The 23,561-nt window shown below is 36.2% G+C and overlaps 1 protein-coding gene across 3 annotated transcripts in view; it reads right to left on the minus strand.

Moving 5' to 3' along the window:
• Sim1 (SIM bHLH transcription factor 1) overlaps positions 1-23,561 on the minus strand; it is a 76,408-nt gene that overhangs the window by 15,392 nt on the left and 37,455 nt on the right. For 2 of the 3 annotated variants that reach the window (XM_051164410.1, XM_051164412.1), the window contains exons 9-10: positions 18,276-18,371; positions 15,944-16,112 (exon numbers count right to left, since the gene is read on the minus strand). In XM_051164410.1, the coding sequence (XP_051020367.1) occupies positions 15,944-16,112; positions 18,276-18,371 (265 nt within the window). The remainder of the gene's footprint in view (positions 1-15,943; positions 16,113-18,275; positions 18,372-23,561) is intronic. The other variant, XM_051164411.1, reaches the window with a different exon arrangement.

Consider the following 23,561-nt stretch of genomic DNA (forward strand, 5'->3'; position numbering starts at 1 on the left):
CATGAGGCTAAGTATGTTAGTAATGTGAACTTCTTCAGACTGATAATTATGCTGAGATTATCTGGGAAAATATTAATGATCTGACGAAATACACAAATACCAAAGTTTAGGTAAGATGCCATCATGTATGACTCTAAAATGGTACAGGGAAAAAATATGAGAGAAGGGAATAGTAAGAAAGAAATCATGATAAAGCAAACTTAACTGGAGACAAACACTGGTAATGCTAACTTGTTTTCATGAATACACTACAATAACACTGCAAGTTTTCTTTAAATGTGAAATAATTTCAAAATAAATATTTGAACATCAAAAGTATTTTTAAAATTACCTTATTTTCACAAAATAATTTAATACAATGCCTTCTGTAAAAATACATTTTTTTCTAAATAGAAACTTGCTCTAAACCAGACGTGGTGGCACACGCCTGTAATCCCAGTACTGGGGAAGCAGAAGCAGGATGATTTCTGTGAGTTAGAGGCCAGCCTGGTCTACAAAGTGAGTCCAGGACAGCCAGGGCTCTGTTATACAGATAAACCTTGAAAGAGAGAAAGAAAGAAAGAAAGAAAGAAAGAAAGAAAGAAAGAAAGAAAGAAAGAAAGAAAGAAAGAAAGAGAAAGAAAGAAAGAGAAAAGAAAGAGGAAAGAAGGAAGGAAGGAAGGGAAAAGAAACTTCCTCTAACAAAGCTTAAACTTAACATATCTTCAGTCTCACTATTGACTGTGATCTTTGATCGTAAAAAGACAATTCAAGTTCATCAGGTAAGAATTTGAGGAGAAACAAGGGTTGATGTACCACAATGTGATGTGACTTGTACACGTGATCTCTCTTCCTGGGTGTTGGTTTACCCATGAGAAGAAAAGGAACAGAGTGCTTCAGAGGACTGCACTGAGAGTCAAGGGGGAGGCCAGGCATAAAGGAACAACATGCCTTTAAGCATAGCACTCAGGAGGCAGAGGCAGGCAAACTCTATAAGCTCCTGCTCAGCCTGGTCTACGTAGTGTGTTCCATGTCAGCTGGGACTAAGACAAACAAATAAGCAAACAACAACCTCAAAATGTAAGCGTGTTACAGACATACAATTGCCATTTAAAGGTTTGTAGTTACCATAAAACCGTTCTGGAAAATATTTTGTCCCTTATACTGCGTTATCTAGAAGTGGTGTTTTCATTGTACTAAGAATATTAGACATACATGAGATTAAAATATGCATTCCCAACTGCAAAAGGAGATTAAGCTACTACCTAATCCCCTAGACAATATTATTACAAATACCCAAGCATTTCTTTCCACAGTGCACTTTGCTCTCAGTGTTTCCCAGCTTACACATTGATAAAAGCCTAGAGAGACATTGCAAGGGCAGAGAAGGGGCATAGCAGCGTATTGTGGACGTTTGTTTTCAGTTCTTTAAAAACTCAGTTATGTTATGTAAACATGTTTTTGTTCTAATCCCAGGTGTGGGATATGGGGGCTGCTCCATTTTGTCCACACATGGCTAACAGCCTTGTGAGAGGACGCATAATCTTGTCAACAGGAAACCACCTCTTGTGGAGGCATGGTCTTTGTCAGTTAGGAAAAATACAAGAGCCGAAGTGGGGGCAGGGGAGAGAAGAAGGAGGGCTTCAAGAAGAACTCTTGGAGGAGACTGTCAGAGGAGGAAGAGAAGGCTGTTTGCTGTAGCTTGCTGAATATCCTGACGACAGAGATTGGTATGCCCCCAAAGAACCTGATGAAACTAAACAGCAGGAAACAGCCAATGAGAAGTATGCCCCTTCTCCCTGCCAATCATCTTTCTCTCCTACATGGTGTCAGGGTCTTAGAAGGGATTGGAGTACAGAAGGGACATAAAAAACAGAATTTAAAAATGGATTTCAAAAATAAGCCTACAGCAGGTGTAGTTGTTTGAATGAGATCAGCCTCCATAGGCTCAGTATTTGCATGCCTAGTCCCCAGTTGGTGTGCTAGGGAAGGAATAGGAGGTGAGGCCTTGCTGGAGAAGGTGTGTCACTAGGGCTTTGAGGTTTTAAAAGTCCACTCAGTCAGCATCTCTCTGTCTCTGTCCCTCACTCTGCTTCTGTCTCTCTCTATGTCTCTCTCTATGTCTCTCTCTCTCTCTCTCTCTCTCTCTCTCTCTCTCTCTCTCTCTCTCTCTCTCTCTCTGTGTGTGTGTGTGTGTGTGTGTGTGTGTCTGTCTGTCTGTCTCTCTCTCTGTGTTCTTGATGCTTGCTTCTCCAGCACCATGCCTGTCTGTCTGTGTACTGCCAACTTTATATTTCCTGCTGTGATGACAATGGACTAAACCTCTGAAACTGTAAGCAAAGCCCCAATTAAACATTTTCTTTTATGAGTTGTCTTGGTTATGGTGTCTCTTCACAGCAATAGAACAGTGACTAAGACAGCAAGGAGCTTGTGGATGGTTCCCCTAGCCATTCTTGGCATCTGTACTGTCAAGTAGAAGCATGATTTATGAGCTACTGGATACCTATTTGCTCTTCTTTGAAAAGTAGTCATGTCCTCCTTTAACATAAAGCTGAGAAACTAAATAAATTGAATTTCCTATTTTAATTAGTTTACATCCATCAAAGAAACTTCACTGAGAATTAATTTTGGGTTAATTTTACTGGGATTTCCATTTTCATTTCTTAGAAAGTATGTTGTCATCCTAGGTATGCTATACCTTAATTAACCTCAGACTTTTCATTTTAGTTCTCAAAACAAGCATTCATGTTTTCACATTTAAAAACAAATCAGATGGATGCCCTTGTTCTCTTAAAACAGGAAGCCATATGCCACCACTAGTTCCCTTTTGGGATTCAGCTCATGAAAAAAATCATTCCTTCCAAGAGAGACTATATCTCACAAGGCTAAAGGTCTAAGCCATCAGTTAAGTCTCATGTGCATTCAATGGAAACTGCTTACTGATATGAAAAATAGAGTCACCCTCCCCTCTTCAAGGTGCTCACATTAGTATAGATACATTGATGCATGGACAACAACCTTAATATGTGATAAAATGATAAGCACTTGAATAGGGAGAAAAAGAATTGAAAGAAGGGAAATATCAGCTTCCCTTTCCATACTTTTAGTTACTACAGTAGGTCAATGAACTTTGATGTAGAGATCATGAATCCTGATTTGCATGTGTTAACGGATTCCCTTTACAATAGGTACCCTTAGAAAACAGTTGGAATCTGTCCAGCACTTTTAGATTCCACAGACAATGTTATTAAATGTTGACATCTTAAAGGTATTATTAAACTATTCATTGTCAGAGAAAATACGGCTTGAAAAATAACAACCGTGTGCTCAAGATGACATGAAGTTTAAGAGAGAAAGAGCAACTCCAGAATTGTGTATCTTTCCACCACCTCCTTTTATATATATGCAGACTAAAAGGAAAAAGACAAAAAAAAGTTCTTCCTTTAATGTTTATACAAAAGGGACTATTTCCAACTGGGACACCCTACTAAGTCACCTTGATACTCCTTGGATAGTGTCCCACAGTCACTAAAGTAGTCTTCTTAAGCAGTTATACCCACAGACACTCCTTTTTGTCCTAACAGTTCTAGAAAGAAGTCTGCTTCACCAGCATGTTCCAGACAGGTGCTCTGCATTCATCTGGATGTGGCAGTAACAACCCAGCTCAGAAAAAAATGCCAGATGTTACAGTTATCTATTTTTATTCTGGCAGCTCATTGAGGTTTTATCATTTTTAGCTGTAAATGTATTAAGAGACACTCTGATGGTGAAGTCCTATTTTCCATAAAAACTTTCACTCTATCAAGTATGAGCAGATTTCCTCTTGATTTGTGTCTGAACCATGAGAAAAAAAAATCACAGATGCAGACTGGATTGTACTGAGAACATATGCATGCTTTTAAATCACTTTTATCTTACTTTTACTAACGTAACCCTGAAACATAAAATATGTCCTTTTTTTTTTTCATTCACCGTTATGGGGAGAACAGATGGCGAAAGAGTTAGATTAAAGTAGTACAGCATGTCCATTAGAATAAGCCCACTGCTTTGGGATGCTTTCCTCAGCCAAGAGTCCTCTTTACTGCTAGAAATGGCTGTGGTTTACACACACCGGAAATAGAGATTTTCTCAGGGATGAGCAACAAAACTAATAGCGGAATTAATCAATTTTTAAAATGAAAATAATACAACTTACTCATTCGAGGCTGACTGAATTCACATGTCTATGATCACAGGAATGTTATGTACAACAGGAAAACAACAGAGTTCTTTTCTAACCTGAAAGAACTTAGGGCTCTGAAAACTCAGCTGTAATTGTGAGAAGAATGCTAAGTACACATCATTTTCTGCATTCCTGATCTCCTTCCAGAAAAATATTGCTACCACTGCTTTAACTATAAATTATTGATATAAGAATAAACAGCAAAGAAAAAGCTAAGTGTAATGTGATTGCTTTATAAATGTCACAAATACTTGGCACTGGAAAAGAATCCTCTGAAAAATTATTTAACTTATCATATGGCTCCAAAGAGTTTTTAAAATAATTTTTGAAAAATAATAGGAAACATTCTCTCTCCTTCTCTGCCTCTCTCCCTCCTTCCTTCTTTTCCTCCTTCCTTCCCTACTTTTCTAGTGTATGGAATCTATGTTCTTGCTGACACTAGATAAACATTCTATCAATGAGATGTGTACCACCAGTCTAGAGAAAATATAATAAAGGAAAATGGATATTATTCTTGAATTTTAAAATGTGTAGTAAATAAACCCACTTATGTTACAAGTGATTGGAAAGCAAATTGCGATTAAATTACTGGAAATTAAATATTTGGGTTATTTCTTCCTTCATTTTAGAAAGTGGTACAACTATCAACTTCCCAAGTAATGGGCTAACAAAACTTTCACTCATTATTTAGTTATCTGATCCCTTTATGATATACTGTATTGTTTATTGTGATTTTAAAAACTTTAATCTACCAGGTGTGTTGGTACACGCCTTTAATCCCAGCACTTATGGAGGCAGAGGCAGTCAGATCACTGTGAGTTCAAAGTCAGCCTGGTCTGCAAAGTGAGTCCAGGACAGCCCAGGCTACACAGAGAACTCCCCCCCCCCCAAATACTAATAATAAAAATAAAAACTTTAATCCACATTATGGCTATATTCAGGCAATAAATCTTTCATACCTGTAAATTCTCTGATAAAGCTCATAAAATAAAAACAGAATTTTTTATAATATGTCTTAACTATAATTTGAAATGTCATATACCTCATTATTATTAAAAATATATTTTTCATGCAATATATTCTGATGATTCCTCTACCCAGTTTCTCTCAGTTCCTCCCCACCTCATCTACTCAAATCCGTGTTCTTTCTTGACTTCTCAATTAGGAAGCAAACAGGCATCTATAAAAAATACTGTAAGATTAAATAAAAATAAAGAAACCAGAATAGGACAAAATAAACAAACAAGGAAAAAGAAGCTAAAGAAAAACACAAGAAACACATACAGGTGTATTTCACACACATTCTCACACAGGCCTTCTCTTAATCCACCCCCAGAGTCAAAAAAAAAAAATGTTTCTTGGATTTTCTTTATTCCTTATCTCACAGAAAAGTAAGCATAGTAGACATCTCATCAGCTGTCAAAGTTATATGCACCTAAATAGAAACCAGCATGCCAGACCAGGGACTAGGTTTCCTCTAGTGTCCTTCTATAAGGCATCTCTCATAGGTTCCCAAACATAAGATCTGCAATCCATCCATCCCTCTTGTAAATTCAAAGGTGAATTCTTACAGATATAAGTATTTTCACTCCACAGATAATTTTAAACAGGAAGGAATAAACACGAAATAAACATTTTACTAAGCCTTTACGTTGGAGGAACTCCAACTGCAGTGATCAAGGATATACCAGCTTTCTCTGGTAATGGAAGTAGCTCTAGCCCAGTGGATAAAACCTGGGTTTGCAGAACTGCTAGCATTAATTTGAATGGTAATTATGGAAATAAAGGGTATCACCAACAAGAATAGCACTCACTTTCAGATCTTCCACATGTAGGTGGCAGTTAAGTTGGGTCTGGGTTATATGCATACAGATGGTGCTACCTGCTCCAGCTCCCTTACATAAGCTTTATCTGGTCTTCTCAGCTTTATCCTGGGTCTAGACAAATGATGAATTACACAAGCTACACTGCACACTACAAGATTTATCATATTTGTTTCTCTGGGAAAAGAAATAGAAACTTGAAGGCCCTCTGATGAGTTAACCCATTCCACACTGTAGACTTAAATGTAGGCTTACATTTTCTTCTAAATAGAGAAAACTGAAGAAAACTCAAACAGGATAGATAAGATAGCAAACAATATGCATTGAACTTTTATATATCTTAGTCGAGGATCATATATTTACAGTATATAACATGATAAACACACATTCTAAAATTATTACCACAAGCAAGTTTGTAAATACATACATATTTTCCCTTGGTTAATTATTTGTATCTTACATTTTCTTTCACTTCTTCTACAAACCTTGTGGTCTCTGGTTTTTTTTTTTTAAGTCAAGCTATTTTTGTATATGGTAGAACAGAGGTCCAATGCATTCTTTTGATATCCCAATCCAACTGAATATCCAAACCAAATTTTCCAAACATTATTTACTGACTGTGTACTATTGACATACTAGTCAACTATTAGCTAATCAGGTAGGCATGAATTTATTTCTGTTTCCTGCTGATATAATGTTTTTATTACTACTGTACCTTTGTAAGATAGTTTTAAGTCAGGAAATCCAGCTATGCTATTCTTTCTCACTGTGATGCCAATCCTTGCTCCAGTCATTCCAGCTCAGCACAAAGTTTTTCTACTTATGAAGTGTCTTGGTACTGATCTTTTTACTATTTTATTCATATGTGTTGATTGTACATTATGACACTTTGATTTTATATATCTTTCAGCTTTTCACCATGAAGTATGATGTTAGCTGTGGGCTTATCAAATTTGTTGTTTTCATTATACTGAAGTACATTTGCTCCGAAACAAACTTTTTTTTTTTAGAGTTTTTAATGAAATCATGCAGAATTTTGTCAAATTGTTTCCCTTACCCTATTTTAATAATCATATAAATCCTAAACTCCACTGTGGTCACATTGCTAATTTGTCCCACCTGGTCATGGATGGTCCTTTTAATGTACTCATCAGCTTAGTATGTTAGCAGAGCTGGACAGTCTGCTTCTTTGTTCTTTGCTCTTTTCTTCTTGAGGTGTCTTTGTCTGGCTGTGGCATAGGTAAGGAAAGGATCTGGCCTTGTCAAATTAGCTTGGGAAATTGTTTTCAATTTTTTTAGACAACTTTGAAAATATTCACATATAATCCTTCTGTAAATGTTTGGAAGTGTTTAGTAGTGAGGCCATGTGATCATGAATTTGTCTTTCTTGGAAGGTTTTTTGTGACAGAGAGGGTCGTTGTTTGGGTTTTTGTTGTTGTTGTTGCTGCTGCTGCTTTGTGTGTGTTCTTTTTATGTAAATGTATGCCATGTCTTTGAGTGCCCACAGAGACCAGTAGAAGGCATTGAATCCCCTGGAGCTGGAGTTATAAGCAGTTGTAAATCACCACATGTGGGAGCTAGAAATTAAACTCTGGTCCTCTAGAAGAGGAGTATCTGTCCTTAACTGCTAACCATCTCTCTAGCCCTTAGGAATTTTTTTTCTAGTTTGAAGTGTTTTTCCTCTTTTCAATTATAATTTATTTACATTACATCTTGATTGTAATCCCCTTGCTCTTCTCTTCCTGTTCCCACCCTCTCTCCCTCTTCCACCCTATTCCCCTTGCCCAGACCTCTGATCAATGAGGTCCTCTCCCCCACTAGCTGATGACAGCTTAACAGGTCTCATCTGGGTAGCCAGCATGCCCTTCCTCTGTGTTCCTACAGGGCATCTCCACCAAAGGGCAGTGATCTAATCAAGGGCACCAGAGTTCATGTCAGAGGCAGTTCATTCTCCCTACTTCTATAGATTTTCTAATTCTTAATGAGTCAGTCTTGGTAGGTTTTATCTTCTAAAACTACATCTATTTCTTCTAAGTTAGGCAATTTTTATGTATAATTGTTCACATAATCACTTAAAATCCTCCATATGCTTATGACTTTATAAATATGCAATTAAAATGTCTCATTGCAGTTAAAATTTATTTGTTTTATTTCCTATATTAGTCCAGCTAATACTTGTCAGTTCAATTTCAGAAGGCTCTACTGCTGACCACTTACTTATATAACTGAACACAGAGAAATTGAGCTGGTGCCCAAGACTAACAATTATGGTGTTTGATGATACCCTGCATATTAGCAAAGAAAAACAGTAATAATCAATATCACATAATTACAAACCATAAAACTGACAATAGTAACTTGCCTATAAGATATACTGGTCTAATAGTGACAAAATATGGGAGTTACCAACCAATATTTTTAATTGGCCACTCTATGAGATGGAAGCCATACCTAACACTGCTAAAGTGACAAGAACCTAAGGCTAAGGGGAAAATCTACTATAATTATCTTCCTAAGAGATCATAGCAATAAAAAAATATATATATATTTTTTTTTTCTATGCCCATAGACCAGAACATCACTCAATTCTCATCAGAGGAGCTACTTATATAGATGCCAATTAACATAGAAAAACCACAGCTAGGCAATATGTAGAGAGTGAGAGACATTGGAATACTCAGCCCTAAATGTGATATCTGTATTAAGCTTCTCCCAATGAGGTTCAGGGAAGGAGTAGTGAGATTGAGATTGAAGGAATGTCCAAACCAAACCCACCCATGGAAGAGAAACAACCCCCCAACAATATTAATGATACTGTGCTATGCTTGCAGACAGGAGTCAAGTAGAGTTGTCTTCTGAGAAGGTCCACCCAGGAGCACCTCAAAACAGATGCTGAGACTCATAGCCAAACAAAGGGGCCTTGTGGAAAAGTGAAAGTGGGAGGAAGGAGAAAAGGACCTGGAGGTGACAGGAGCTTTACACAAAGACCAACAGAGCCAACTAACCAGGGCCCAGTGGGGCCTGCTGAGACTGAAACACCAAGCAAGGACCATGTATGGTCTGGACCTAAGACCTCTACAAAATGTTGCTGATGGCCAGCTCAGGATTCATGTGGGTCCTCTAGGAAGGGGAGCGGAGGCTGTCTCTGACATTGAATCTCTTGCCAGATTTTCTATCACTTTCCTGTGGCAGCACTGCCTTACCAGACCACAGGGAAGAGGACACACTCAGTCCTTATACCACTTGATGAGTCAAGGTGGATAGGAAGGCAGGCTCTCCTCTTCTGAAGAATAGGGGAGGAGGATTAGGAGAGGGAGAGAGAGTGGGACTGGAAGGTGAGGGGGGATGGGGCTAGAACCAGGATATAAAGTGAATAAGTAAATAAATTCAAAAAAACAGAGGTGATGAAAGACTCCAAGGAAGCAGTACCTTCCAGATACAGCACTGTTATACCTATGAACTCACAATGACTATTAAAGCATATGTAAGACCTATGTAAGTTCCAGCCAGTTAAAACCCCAGCACAGAGAAAGACAAATGGACAAAACCCATGAAACTATGTGCAATTAATACATTATGGTAAAGGAAAAGTCCGCTTTTTCCAGTGAAGTGACCATACTCCAAGGTAGTCCCCATGCTCACAAGTCACTGGTCAACACAAACCAGACCCCCATGGCTTTTGTGTACTTGGTATTTTCTGTCTTGTTTTGTTTGATCATTTTTGTTTCCTTGTTTGTTTTGAATTTTTGAGAGAGAGAGAGAGAGAGAGAAAGCCATATACTCTGGTCAGTAGGGAGGTGGAAAAAATCTTGGAGGAGTTGGGGTAAAGAATATGATCAAAATATATAAAAACAAATTTAATCCCATTTTGAAAAGATTTCTCAGTTTGGCTGATTTAACTGTGGTTTTCAGTGTTTTGTTTACTTATAATCTTTACTTTTTTTTCCTTTTGTGAACTTCATCTTTAGGTATAAAATTAAATTAAAGTCATCCCTTTGTTTCTGTTGTCTTTGGTTTTTGTGAGGCTGGGTAACAAGCCCCCTAGCAAGTACTCTGCCCTAAGCTACACTACAGATTCTTATTCTTTTTTTTTTTTTTTTTTTTTTTTTTTTTTTTTTTATTAATTTGTTCTTGTTACATCTCAATGTTTATCCCAGCCCTTGTATCCTCCCATTCCTCCCCCCCCCCCATTTTCCCATTATTGCCCTCCCCTATGACTGTTCCTGAGGGGGATTACATCCCCCTATATATTCTCATAGGGTATCAAGTCTCTTCTTGGCTACTTGCTGTCCTTCCTCTGAGTGCCACCAGGTCTCCCCCTCCAGGGGACATGGTCAAATGTGAGGCACCAGAGTACGTGAGAAAAACTCTTTATACTTACAATCTTTCTCTTAGCATTTTTCTTGCTTTATCTGGTAAAGCTTGTCATGTCTTATTTGTATTTCTATTTTCATCTGTTTCAAGATTTTTGTTAGCCTTTGTTTCCCTTTGACTCATTGCCTGCTCGGGAATGTTATTTAATTTACACATATTTGTGAATTTTTTTCAATTTTCTTCCTGTTATTGACCTTTTAGTTTGATCTCATTGTGGTCAGAAGAGACACTTGAGATGACTCCAACCTTCTTGAAGGAATTAAGAGAAGAGTAAGCAGAAGCCAATACTCCTGAATACAACTGTCTTTCCTTCTGCCAGACAGTTAGTTGCCAAGGGAATGTGAAAGCACAAGCTATGACCTTGAGAGCCCATGACTGACCACATCTTCTAATTGATCACTAACAGGCTAGTTTTGTCCCCATCTATACATGGTTTCTAAAGCACTCAGCATTAGCATTTTACTACATACCTTAGTTGTTACCTAAAAAAGAAATATGACAGAAAACAGAAAGCAGAAAGCCAAAGTGCAGAGGTCTCACCATACTGAACAACATATTTCCTAAAATAAAACTCAGAAGTTCATATATGGAGATAATTTTAAAGGATCAAAATTATAGTAATCTGATACTTCGACAGAAGAAGAAAAGTCTTAAATTTGTCGAAGGCTCAATCCTAGTAATATAAACTAGTCCACGTAATATAAGACTTTCTGGGAAGATGATGTCATTTTATACAAATAAATTAATACTTTTAAAAATTAGTAAAGAATTCCATGTCTTCATGTACATATAAAACATCAAATGAAGAATATCTATATAATAATAATAATAAAAGGACTATACATAATGGAACTACTTTCTTGCAAAATTATTGGTACTTTTTTTTCCTGTAACTTCAAATGTCAGAATTCCAGTATAACTCAACCAGTGTTTCGTTGAGGCTAGAAAAGCCTTTTTGAAGAGAGTTTCTACCTTCATCAAAAGGAATCCAGATTACTGGCAATGAAAATTAAGGGGGTTGTGTGAGACTGTTTAAAGGAACAGATGTCAAATAAAACTTGCAAATGTTACAGTGTGTCTGTAGCAAGTGATTAAATACTTTCAGATTTCAGAAGCATCTACAGTGTAATGTATATATCCTTATTTGGGATGACATATGCATTGGTTACTACTGATTAGAGAAAAGGTGAGAGGAGAGCCGGATGATGCCATAAACTCAGCTGACATGCACTGACTTGTTAAACACAACCATAAACGCACCCAACATAAAAAGTTTAAAAGGAGACTCTGAAGTCAGGAGGCAACTTATTCATGATTGACATGGGTAAACCATGGCAAGATAACTTTCAACTGATATTAGAGTAGTCAGGGCTAGTTTTAGAAAAATGTAGCAAACATAATAGTAATCTGTAACACATAAGGTCTGATAAATAAATTCTATAAACTCAGTAAATCCAAAAGAACTATAAAAACTGCATTGTTATTTTTGTGTATATAAAACCAGTAACAATAAAATACTACAGTGCTATGACAGCAACTCTGAAGCTACGTGGAGAATCTTAAAAAGATATCCATAATATTTTCTATCATGGTTTTTCTAAAACCATTCAAAACAATTCTATTTTTTGACCTTTTCCAATTCAAGGAATACACAGAGGTTCAAGGGTGATTGAATCATTCATTAAGCAGCCGTAATGTAATCAAGTCTGAAATCATTCCCAAGGGTTTCTAATACCAAAGAAGTACCTGAGGGTTCATCTACTCCAGCACCCAAACTAGGGGCTAGGAGTGAATTATAATTTGTGCATATCCTGCCTGTTCATAGAAGAGTGTTTAATAATTCAAAAAAAGCAAAGTTGCTGCTTTTCATTAATTAGACATCTGCTAGAAATTTTTAATGTGCCTAATATACATCAATAAAAGGGGACAACAAGTAATATAGAATCATTAAGTAATCATTAACCTAATAAGAGGCACAAGCAATTACTTTGTAGGCTCCATTTTGCAATCTGCCTTCTGCCTTCTGAAACATCAAATGAGAATTTGAAGATGGAAATAACAAAGAGAAAAGAATACTTTGTGAAATGAACATGTGGTGGTTTTTATTTGCAAATTCTTTATAATAAGCTTTTAATAAAAAATTAATATGTACCAAAGATAGGCAGAAGTATCTAAAATGTAATTCAAGCTATACTCATCATTATTCATCTACTAGTACAAATGGAGGAATTCTATGCAAGTTTGACTAGAAAAACTGAGAAAAACTGTAAAAGTATAATTTCAAAATAATAATAGTATAAAATATATCTATAACAAGAAGGGGTACAGAGACATGGATAAAGAAATTTAATCATTCTTTCTTCATGTTGCATTCTACTTCAGTAAATAACTTTAAGAGGTCTTTATTGGTTCACATCAGGACTCCTGAATAATTGCCTTGCTTTATCATGTCCATCTTCTCCTACCCCCCAAAATTTATTTCTTCTCCACAAAATACTTAAAATTCTTGGCTTAGCATATATTGCACCAATCTGTTTTTCTGAACATATCACTCAGTCATTCAGAAAGACCAACCTTCCTCACTCCCTACCTAGGCCTAGTCACACCAATAACATGTTCTTGACTTTCTAAATCTTGGTCTTCCTGATTTCTAATCCTGCTTTCTCATTTCCATATGCCTGATCCTACTCCCAAAGTTGTATCACCCACACCTTTCAGATACCATTCACAAAGCCCTCTATACATAATCATCTCTCATTACACTTCTTACTCTATTGTATAATTTACTACTTTAACTTTACTGAAAATTTTAAGAGTATTTCTTATACCACGTGCATATATTTTACTCAGTCCATACCCCCCAAATCTCACAATGATCACCATAGCATCTTCCTGAAACAGACCCTCAGCTCACATAAGCTGAGTGAAACCATATAAAAATCTATGCTGCATGAAACTTAAAGACTTGCTGTTCCTAAAAAAACATTTGACCCAAATATTTTGGGAAAATATTTTTTTCTCTAAAATATTTGAGGTTTTAAATGTATCTAAATGGGAAGATTTCAAAGTTGCTTTCCTCCAGCAGAAACAATGATGACTTCCCCTGGTTGTCACACTTTTCCAATGAATTCCTGGAAGATGCTCTCATACCAAAGCAATTAATTGCAAATCCCTGTTCACTTGTCAGCCTGTACCAATGGCTCTTTGTAAATAGAAATGGTGTGTTTTATTTCTGATATGTGTGTGCTCGAATCCGTATTGTGGGAACTTAAAGACTGATTGTTCTACCACTATGGTTATCTAAAATAAACAAAGTTAAAGAATAACCTTTAGTAGGCACATAAATATTAGGTAAACATAATTTGTACTCAAATTTGTTGCTTAAAATGAGGCTTACAGCCAAAATTCTAAGTACTGGATTTATCCAATTATTAATACAAAAATAAATGCACAAGAGAAATCCTATCTAAACAATATGTATTGTTTTTGCTTTTTCTGTATATGACTTTAAACATTATAAAACATCACTGAAGAATATACAATTCTAAAGAAAATAATAAATAGGAATTTCTACTTTCTACTTTTAAAAAACTATGCAACATATTTAATTTTCAGATTAATTCTTCATCAGATAAACAAGAATAAGAAGTCATCTAATGGGAAAGCATTTACTGTTAAGAGTGACCTGATAGAGATTTTAGACATTAATGGGGCATGAAGGAAAATAGATCATGCAATGAGGTTTAAAACACGAGAGAGAGAGAGAGAGTGAGAGAGAGTGAGAGAGAATATGTGTGTTAATTCCTATATAACAAAGAACAAACTCCTTCTTAATTTAGTATTTCCTAATTTGAATTCTTCTTTCATCTTTATGTCTAACATTCATACATATTTGAGGAAAGGACTACTCAGAGGATAATCCATTCCTAAAAGGAAGCAATAAAACTCACTTTCCAAAGCACCAGATGGTAATATAAAAAGTTCCTCACGGACTCTCTAGAGAAAGTAGCAGCTCCTGTTGTTGGCCTCTTTGGACATCTTTTATGCCTCGCAAGTAAAGTATTCAGCTATACTGAACGAAGTAGTGCACTAAAGAACATGTAGGCCTCACCTACTTCCCCATCTTGTCAGAGTAAAGAAATTGCACCTTCTGTGAAAAAATTTCAAGTATGTGACCTAAGTCTCTTGGTGGCAGAAGTCACTGTCATCTCATCTTCCAAACATTAAAATAATCCAGCAAATGGTTTTTTTCATTAATGTATTTAATCACGTTATAGCCTAATTGCAGCCCTCTTTCTTCCCCTCCTCCCAGTCTTTTTAATGGCCATTGAGTCAATGAAAAACATTGCTTCAAATAGTTCACATTTATTCATATTGACAAAGTAACAGCTCTGAAAAGAACAAAAATAGTCATTTCAGTGGTCCACAGGTTGGCATTTTTTAAGAATAATAATCTTTAGGCAAGTATAGAGCCCTGGAAAGCCTTTCGGCTTCCTACTATGCTGAGAATAATCTTCTGAGTTACTCACAGTGAGAACTAAGAAGTCTAGCAGTCCATCTTCAGAAAAGGATGGAGGTAAAGTGGCCACAGGATACAGGGAGTGGAGAATCCTCAAACCTGTGCCATTCCCTCCAGGCAGGAAGCTGCACACACACCTTGCCAAAAATTAGTTCCTGTTTATTACACACTGGTCACAAAAATATTCTTTTTCCCTCCAAAAACCATTTCTCTTCAAAGTACCTTGCAATGTTTTAGAGATACCTCCTTTGGGTATCAGTGCGTTATGAAGAAGAGAGACTTGTTTCCATCCTGTAATCTGGAAAGTTCTGTCTGTCTCATTTCTCCCATATGCAATCTGTGGGCATATCTCATCCTGAAGCTTTTCTTTATTCTTAGTTCAATTGTTAGGATTCTGTTCCAGTCTACCAGTGATGTCATTGCCTACTTGCCACCGGCCATATAAAAAGGACAAACCCACCTCTCTCTCTCTCTCTCTCTCTCTCTCTCTCTCTCTCTCTCTCTCTCTCTCTCTCTCTCTCTCTCTCTCTCTCTCTCTCTCTTCCTTACCTCTCTTCCTACTTCTCCCTCTTACCCTCTTACTCTCTTGCTGTCTCTATCTCTCATCTCTCTGTCTCTGTGTTTCTCTCTGGGGTACACCCTCACTTCCATTCTCTCCCCATGCTCATATAATAAACCCCTCAATATCATATCTGTTGTGTGGCACATATTTCATATCTCATTGGTATTCCATCAACCTCTTATCTTTTGAAGTTTCCATCTTAATTTAACTTTTCTATGTTGAACCCTCATGTCCTATATTTTATTATGCTGGCTAAATCTTCCAAGTTAATCATTGTTGGGAGTTAGGGAAAGCTGGAAGTAGAATCAATTGAAATAACAAAGAATACAGCAACAGCAGAAACAATTCATAATTCTTCTTAACGTTAACATTTTTAATCTATCAACAACACATGATAATTTGAATTTTATACTTCTTCAACTTTAAGTTAGAAGAAAAAACTGTAAAAACATCCATGTACTTACTTGGGGGTATGGAGAGGTCCTGGATTTTGATTTGTTACTTGAGAGCCGAGACTTGGCCCCCTTCCTGCTGTCAGTGATGGTGGGTGTGGAGCTGCTGACATAGGAAAAGGTGGGCTTAGAGGCTGATATCTGGTCCAGGGATAGCTGGAGCCCTTTGTATTCTGTGTCTCTGCAGGAGTGAAGAAGAAAGCCTTTAGTCAGCCGTCACAGGGAATAGAGTCACGTTTTCTCACCAGGAAAGACAATACTCTATACATAAAAAAAGAAAATCATAGAATTAGTCATAGAGCTGGTTTTCCCAAACAGCTGGATTATTCTAGAAAAGCCTCACATTTAGCAAGTGTGTGTGAATGTGGTGGCCAGCCATTGTTTTTATTATAGAAAATAGGCATCACATTTAACTACTCAGAGAAGTATTTTTAATTAAAAACCTAAACAAGCAGCCCAGGAGAAATCCAGCATACCTCAGAAACTCCAGCAGCTCTCTTCCTCCTGAAAAGGATGTGTTTTAAGGCCTAAGGAGAGCTTTTGTGCCCTGGATGGTGAGGTATAAATTATTAAACGTGCCCTAAAGTTTTCCATGTTAGTGAACTCAACAGAGATAGTACCAGATTATCAACAATATCATTGTGATAAACATTCTAATAGGAAGACAGCTTCAAAGTAGCTAAAAATCCCTTTCAACAGAACTAAATCAGTCTTTCAGCGCACATTTATCACTAGATTTTTTTGTCCATTCCTTCACTCATCTAGTGAGCATTTATTGAGCTTCTGATAAGCCAGATTCTGTGCTAGGTAGAGATGCAAGAATGAGAATGACTATAATGTGTGGTAGATTATAATCTATTGAGGAGAAAAACATACATAGTGACTGCAGACTGCTATGAAGGATTTAAGGAGCTTATGTTATGAAGTCCACATGATCCTACCCACAGGTACACTCTCAAGACATTCTAGACATGATCAGATGTCACTTGAAAACTCTAATTTTGTTCAGAGAATATCTACTCTTCCCACTAGTTCCTCAAAGTAATTTCTTTCAAATAGTCTTCATCACCACTTATGGGAGAAATTTCTTATGAATTCCAGAACTAACTGGAATGTGCCAAGGTAAATAACAAATTCTTTTTACTCACTAGAACACTGTGAACTTTATATCTATTTATTTATTTATAGCTCTTTAATGGGTTTGCATTTCCAAAAGTTTTTTAATACTCTTTAGATAAGGGGCATATGTAAAACTTAATACAAGAATGTATTAGGCATATTCCCTAAGTGAGCAAATATTCATTTATCTATAATCATTCTCCCTTTCTAGAAGACTAGCAAAATCAAGCAAATAGAAAAGTATAACAAATTACTTTAAAGTTACTGAGTGATGATTTTTAAGTGTCCTTAATATGAAAAACATACATTATAAGGATGTGACCTAGTATATATATTGAAAGTACTTGACTTAGCCACTGCACAATGTATACATATATAAAGAGCTCCTCTGTGTGCTATACATATATGCAATTTACTTATCAACTCAAAATATCAGAATCATAATTGAAGCCAGGAATCTTTCAAGTGAGTAAGTATGGAAACCAGCTAAACCAGTTTCAGTATTATCACTGACAGTGCAATGACACATATCAGCAAAGTACAGTAGCATGCCATCAGACACAGTATCTTCATCTACAAGTTACACATCTGTCAGGCCAAATAACACTTGACTTAGAATACTTTTAATTACATCTGTCCTGAACCATGTACAGATGTTTTTCCTATTGCTCTGTAGACAATATAGTTCAACTGTTTGCACAGTACTTGTATTATTTTAGGAATTATACGTACCTAGAAAAGATTAAAGCATAAAGGGAATTGTATGTAGATTATATACAAATACTCCACTTGATATAGAGGACTTCATATACTGGGGTATCTGTGGGTAAATCCTGGAACCAATACCCTTTAAATATGACAATGACTATTCAAATCATTCAATGAGAGTAAAAATATTCTTCTACAAGAACAACAAAGATTTTAAAAAGAAGTCTTACACCTTGTCTTTCAGGCACAGGAAGTCTGATCACATTAGCGTCAGAAGGATTATAATCACCTCCTTCTGAAAACAATGTGGACCATGGGTAGTCCTTACTCAGAAGTGCAATGTGTTCCACAATATGACTCCTGATTTGTTTTCCTTCTTCAGTCCCTTACTTTATCTAAACAATAACCCCTAAACTAAGCTTTTGATTTGTGGGCTTTCTCTTCCCCCAGCATCTTACATCCCATTTGTCCCTCTGAAGCTCTTCCTGCCTTCTGAGATCATTCAGTTTATACTTACTGAGTATCTCTGCTGTGGGGCTCAGTTCTACAGGGTTTGTGGAGATCAATGAACAGAAGGCCTCTATCTCTCAGGAAGGAGGCACCAGGGCTGATCCTGAGGGAGGTACAAAGGAGACCAGAAAATTTTCCTACTCTAACATTACTTTTCAAATGATTATGATTTCCCCCAGTAGATTCTAAAGTTCTAGAAAACATAAGCAAAGATATATTTTGTTATGTTATGGAGGCAAATGCACGGTAAGTCATATAAATGGAAGAGAAAGACAAGGACACAACTTTAAAAAGACTTTGTCCCCAGCCAGTGAATACTAGTTACATTGAGCCAAAGTCCCTTCCATTGCTTCCATCAGATTTGCTCAACAAAGCAAATAACAAAATCAACATAAATATCTGGCTTAGCATGGTAGCTTGTGCTTATAATTCCAGAACTTAGAAGGATGAGGCAAGAGGACTCCCATGAATTCAAGACTAGCCTAGGCTACAAGATAAGGCACTATCTTAAAAAAAAATAAAAATAAAAAAGAAGGCTGGAGAGATAGCTCAGAGGTTAAGAGGATTAGTTGCTGTTCCAAAAGTCCTGAGTTCAATTCCCAGCAACCACATGGTGGCTCACAACCTTTTATAATGAGATCTGGTGCCCTCTTCTGGTGTGCAGGTATACATGTAGGCAAAACATTGTATACATAAATAAATAAATAATCTTTTTTAAAATAATGTTTTTTAAAAGTTGCATTTTATACACAGATAGCTAACTTGCTAAAAAAAATTCAAATAAAGTAATCTTATCTACAAAAGATATTTCTAAGTAAAATACTTAAAAACAAACTTAGCAAGGGAAATGAATGTCCTCTCCAAGAAATAGTACAAAGCATTAAACAAACAAATTGAAGAAGACATAAAAACTGAAAAGAATTCCCAGTGTTCAGAGATTGAAATAATTGATATTGTTATAATGTTCACACTACCCAAAAACAATTTAGAAATTTTGTGCAATATCATCAAAAATACTATTAGTGGGCTGGGAGAATAAATCAAGGATGAATCACTTGCTGTGCATGAAAGAGACACTGGGTTCAGTGCTTACAACCTAACAGAAAGAAACATAAAGGCTGTTCTTTAAACAAACACAAGAAACAATCCTAAAACGTATATAAGTGCACTACTCTAACAGAGAAAAGATTCTTGAGCACAAAGAAAAAAGTTAAAGGTGCTACAGTGCCTCATCTCTAGTATACTACACCACCCCTCACGAAGACGCACCTGGCAATTGATACCTCCTGGGAGAGGGAAAATCTGCTCTCTCCAATGGAGTGACATGAGATATATCTACCACACCCTAGGACAGGCCTCCAACTCAGGAATAGCAGACCAATACGAAATGAGTTTGGGTGTGTGTGTGTGTGTGTGTGAGAGAGAGAGGGAGAGAGGGAGAGAGAGAGAGAGAGAGAGAGAGAGGAGAGAGAGAGAGGAGAGAGAGAGAGAGAGAGAGAGTGTGTGTGTTTTGTTGTGTAGTGGCTTTGTGATTTTTGTTTTCTGGGTTTGGGGTTTTGAGTAGTTTTTCAAGAAAAAAATAACATGAAGGAAAGGAGATGAAGAGGATCTGGGAGAACGTGGGAGAGGAGAAAATATATGATCAAAATACATTGTATGAGAATTGCTTAAGTAATAAAAATGTAACGAAAAATAAAGCTCTTTATATGTGCAAATATATTTATATGTATATGTATATATGCTAGCAAAAAATCTAGGTGCTAACATAAAAACAAGTGCCTGGGCCAATGGGAAATAGTAGCCAGACTACAAAAGCATATAAGTATAAATGAAAAAATATGCAATGCTTCAACAGTAAAACCAACACTAGATATCTTTGTATGAGAGACTCAAAATACCTATTCTCACTGTATAAAAAATTTAACCAAAGATGGATCATAAACTTAAATGGAAGGCCTGAAACTTTTAGATAAGTAGAAGAAATATAGAAGAAATACCATAAGATACTGTGATATACAATGATATTTTGTATTGTTTTTATAAGATCTCAAAAGCTTAATCAGCAAAAGTAAAATTTGAAAATAGGACCATATCAAAGTGAACAGCTTCTGCCAGCAAATAAAAATGCTGGCAAAAAATCTACCAAATCAAAGAAAATATTTGTGAATTATTCAGCTGCCAGAAGAATACTAGTAGAATATAGGAGAGATCTTGTGACAGAAACTCCCAAATATAACAACTTAAAAATAGACAAGCGTCCTGAAAAGATAGTTCTCAAAAGAAGAGCTAGAAATAATCAACAAGGGAAGAGACTCAATAGCACTATCTATCATTAACATCACAAAAATATATCCTCTCACTCCCATCATAATTATTAAAAACAAACAAACAAATGAACAAAAAAACACACACAAAAAAAATGCTACTGAGAGTACCGAGGAAATGAACCCTTGCTCACTACTCTGCTGATAAGAATACAAATTACAGAACAGTATAATGGATACTCAGAAAACTACAAATTGAGCTGCATGCAGCTATCATACTTCTGAATAAAAGTCTAAAAGAAATGAAACCAGCATATCAAAACAGGTATCTGAATTCCTATGCTTATTGCATCACTAATCACAAAGCCACTCCTGAAGGGTTCATACACAGATGAGTGGCTAAAGAAAATATCACTCATACACACACACACAGTATCATTTTGCCATAATGAAGAACAAAATTTTGTAATCTGAAGCAACATGGATGGAACTGAAAGACGTTATGTTAAGTGTTGGGCCAGGGGTGTAGCTTAGTGAATAGAGAGTGGTTGTCTATTAGCCAGTAGGTCCTAGTTGGGTCCCCATTACCACATAAACTAACCACAAATGCACATGCCAATAATCCTTCAGTTGGAAGGGAGAGGCCGGAAAATCAGAAGTTTGACAGCATCCTCCAGTACCTGTCACGTCTGAGGTCAGCCTAAGCTATACAAGAGATTACCTTTAAAAAATATTCTAACAGAGAAAGACAAGCACTACATATTCTCTCCTACACATGTGAGTTCTCAGAGTAGAACAGCCACTACTTACGTCTAGGATGGGGAGAGAGAGGAGAGGAAAGGGAATTTGAAAATTTAGTAAGTTCTAGTGTTTTGTAGCATAAGAAGGTAACTATTGCTCATACCCTATTATATATTTTTGAAAAATTAGAAGAAAAGAGATCAAAGTTTCAAATATATAAAAAAGAAAAAGTTTTAATTACTATTCCATTGCACATTGCATACATGTGTTGAAATATCAGGATGTACCTCATAAATGTGTATAATTTTCCCATATATTCATGGGAAAATTAAAAATTTTTAAGTCTGTTTAAAACTTTAGCATGGCTTATTTGTGTGTTTGTCTGTTTTGAGACAGGGTCTCACTATGTAGCTCTGATTGTCCTGGAACTCACTCTGTAGATTACACTGATCTCAAACTCACGGAAAGCCACCTAAATTCATGCAGCACCACACCTGGCTTACATAGCTTTCAATAATATAAATATTACAAATTAAATAAGTCTAAATAACATCTAACTCAATATATAGTTTAAATTTGTGCACATTCACATTATTGTAAAATATAAGAATTATATCAATGCTCTTGATGATTTAATGAAAAATGATCCTTAACCACAACAACAAAAAATTAAAAATAACTGTCCCTAGGATCTCAAGGTATGACTCAGCAGTTTAAATCCATAGGATCCAGGTTTGGTGCCCAGAACTGACATGGCAGCTCACAACCATCTCCACTTCCAGGAGATCTGATGCCCTCTTCTGGCCTCTGTAGACAGTAGGCACGCATATAGTATACGCATGTACGTGAAGCAAACACTCTCACATATAAAATAAAAAAAATATTTTAAAATGTTTAAATAATACTAATAATTGCTCAAACTTAGCAGAAAAGCACAGCATCATGCAGATCAATGTAGAAGCCAACCTCTGTCTCTTACTAACAACCTGCCATCTAAGCTTCCATTTCTAGTCTGTTATTCATAAAGACACAGAGGCTTATAGAAAATCATGTGGAAAAACCCTGCAGCACAGAGCCTGGAACAGCAAATGCTCAGTCCACAGTGTCACTCTTACTTCACCACTCTACCTCACTTTAGATGCCTTTCATTGTAAACACTAAAGAAAAAGAAACAACATAAAGATGGGGAGGATCAGGAGGACCAATTATAATCAAAATATACTGTATGAAAAAAACCTAAGTAAAAAATTTTAATTCTAAAATAAAAAAATAAACACTTTTTACATTGTATTTCTTCTTTTTCATCCCAAACACATTTCAGTCTTTAAGCTCTACTGCATGTGGTCAAAATACTTAGGTAAGTTTTTTATTGCTAAGTAAGCACATGGAATTGTTAGAGCAACACAAATATGCAATGTGACTCAGCCTTCCTGTTTCTCTTTTCAAAACTCCAACAGTTCCATAGATATGTTAGGATGAAAAGCATAATAAAAAAAATACCCACTTAAAGACATTTCAAGTGCGGTTGATGTGCTGCCAAGAGAAGCTCTGAATGGCAGACTTGGGAAGAACAAAGCATTTGTTTTACTTTTAGATTTCTATTAAATTGAGTATTTCATTTGTAAAGGGCTAGATGCTTATGGGGATTACATTACAAGTCCCATTTCCCTCCTGCAAACTCGGACATCAGAGAAGCCTGGCTCTACTTCTCTCCTTGTCTTCTAGTGAAGCAATTCTGGTACCACACATGTACTCAAGATAACATGAATGCTTAGTGGAGCCATTTATTTAACACTTCTCTCCTGAAGTAAAACCAAACAAAAACAAAAAACAAAACAAAACAAAAAAAAACTCAGCTGCACAGATTTTTGGATTCCAGAGAGTTTGGTGAGGAACATGAGTAAGATAATTTTAACAACAAAAAGTCATGGTTCTATACTTCAAGCTTTCTTGAGAAGTTCTATATAATTGGGACTCCAAAATTTATCTTTTTAAGGGTAGCTCATACCGACTTCCACAATTGGCAAATTGAAAGAGGAACTATTGGTATATGGTACTTGGTATATTCTTCCAAAGGCAGATAAGAATGATTTAAATTGGTTTTCTCTCCTTTCAATGATTTGTGCAACCACCACAGACGTCTTTGGGTACCTCATTCTGAAAGCAATGAGAGATGAGTAACACACAATCATTTGGACTTGTAGCTGTCAAGTTCATCCATATTTTCAGACCAAAGTAATTCTCTTATCCCATTTTGGACAGTCAAAAATCATTGAGTGTTCAGAATG

This window comes from Acomys russatus, chromosome 21, assembly GCF_903995435.1.
Source record: "Acomys russatus chromosome 21, mAcoRus1.1, whole genome shotgun sequence".
Classification (NCBI taxonomy): domain Eukaryota; kingdom Metazoa; phylum Chordata; class Mammalia; order Rodentia; family Muridae; genus Acomys; species Acomys russatus.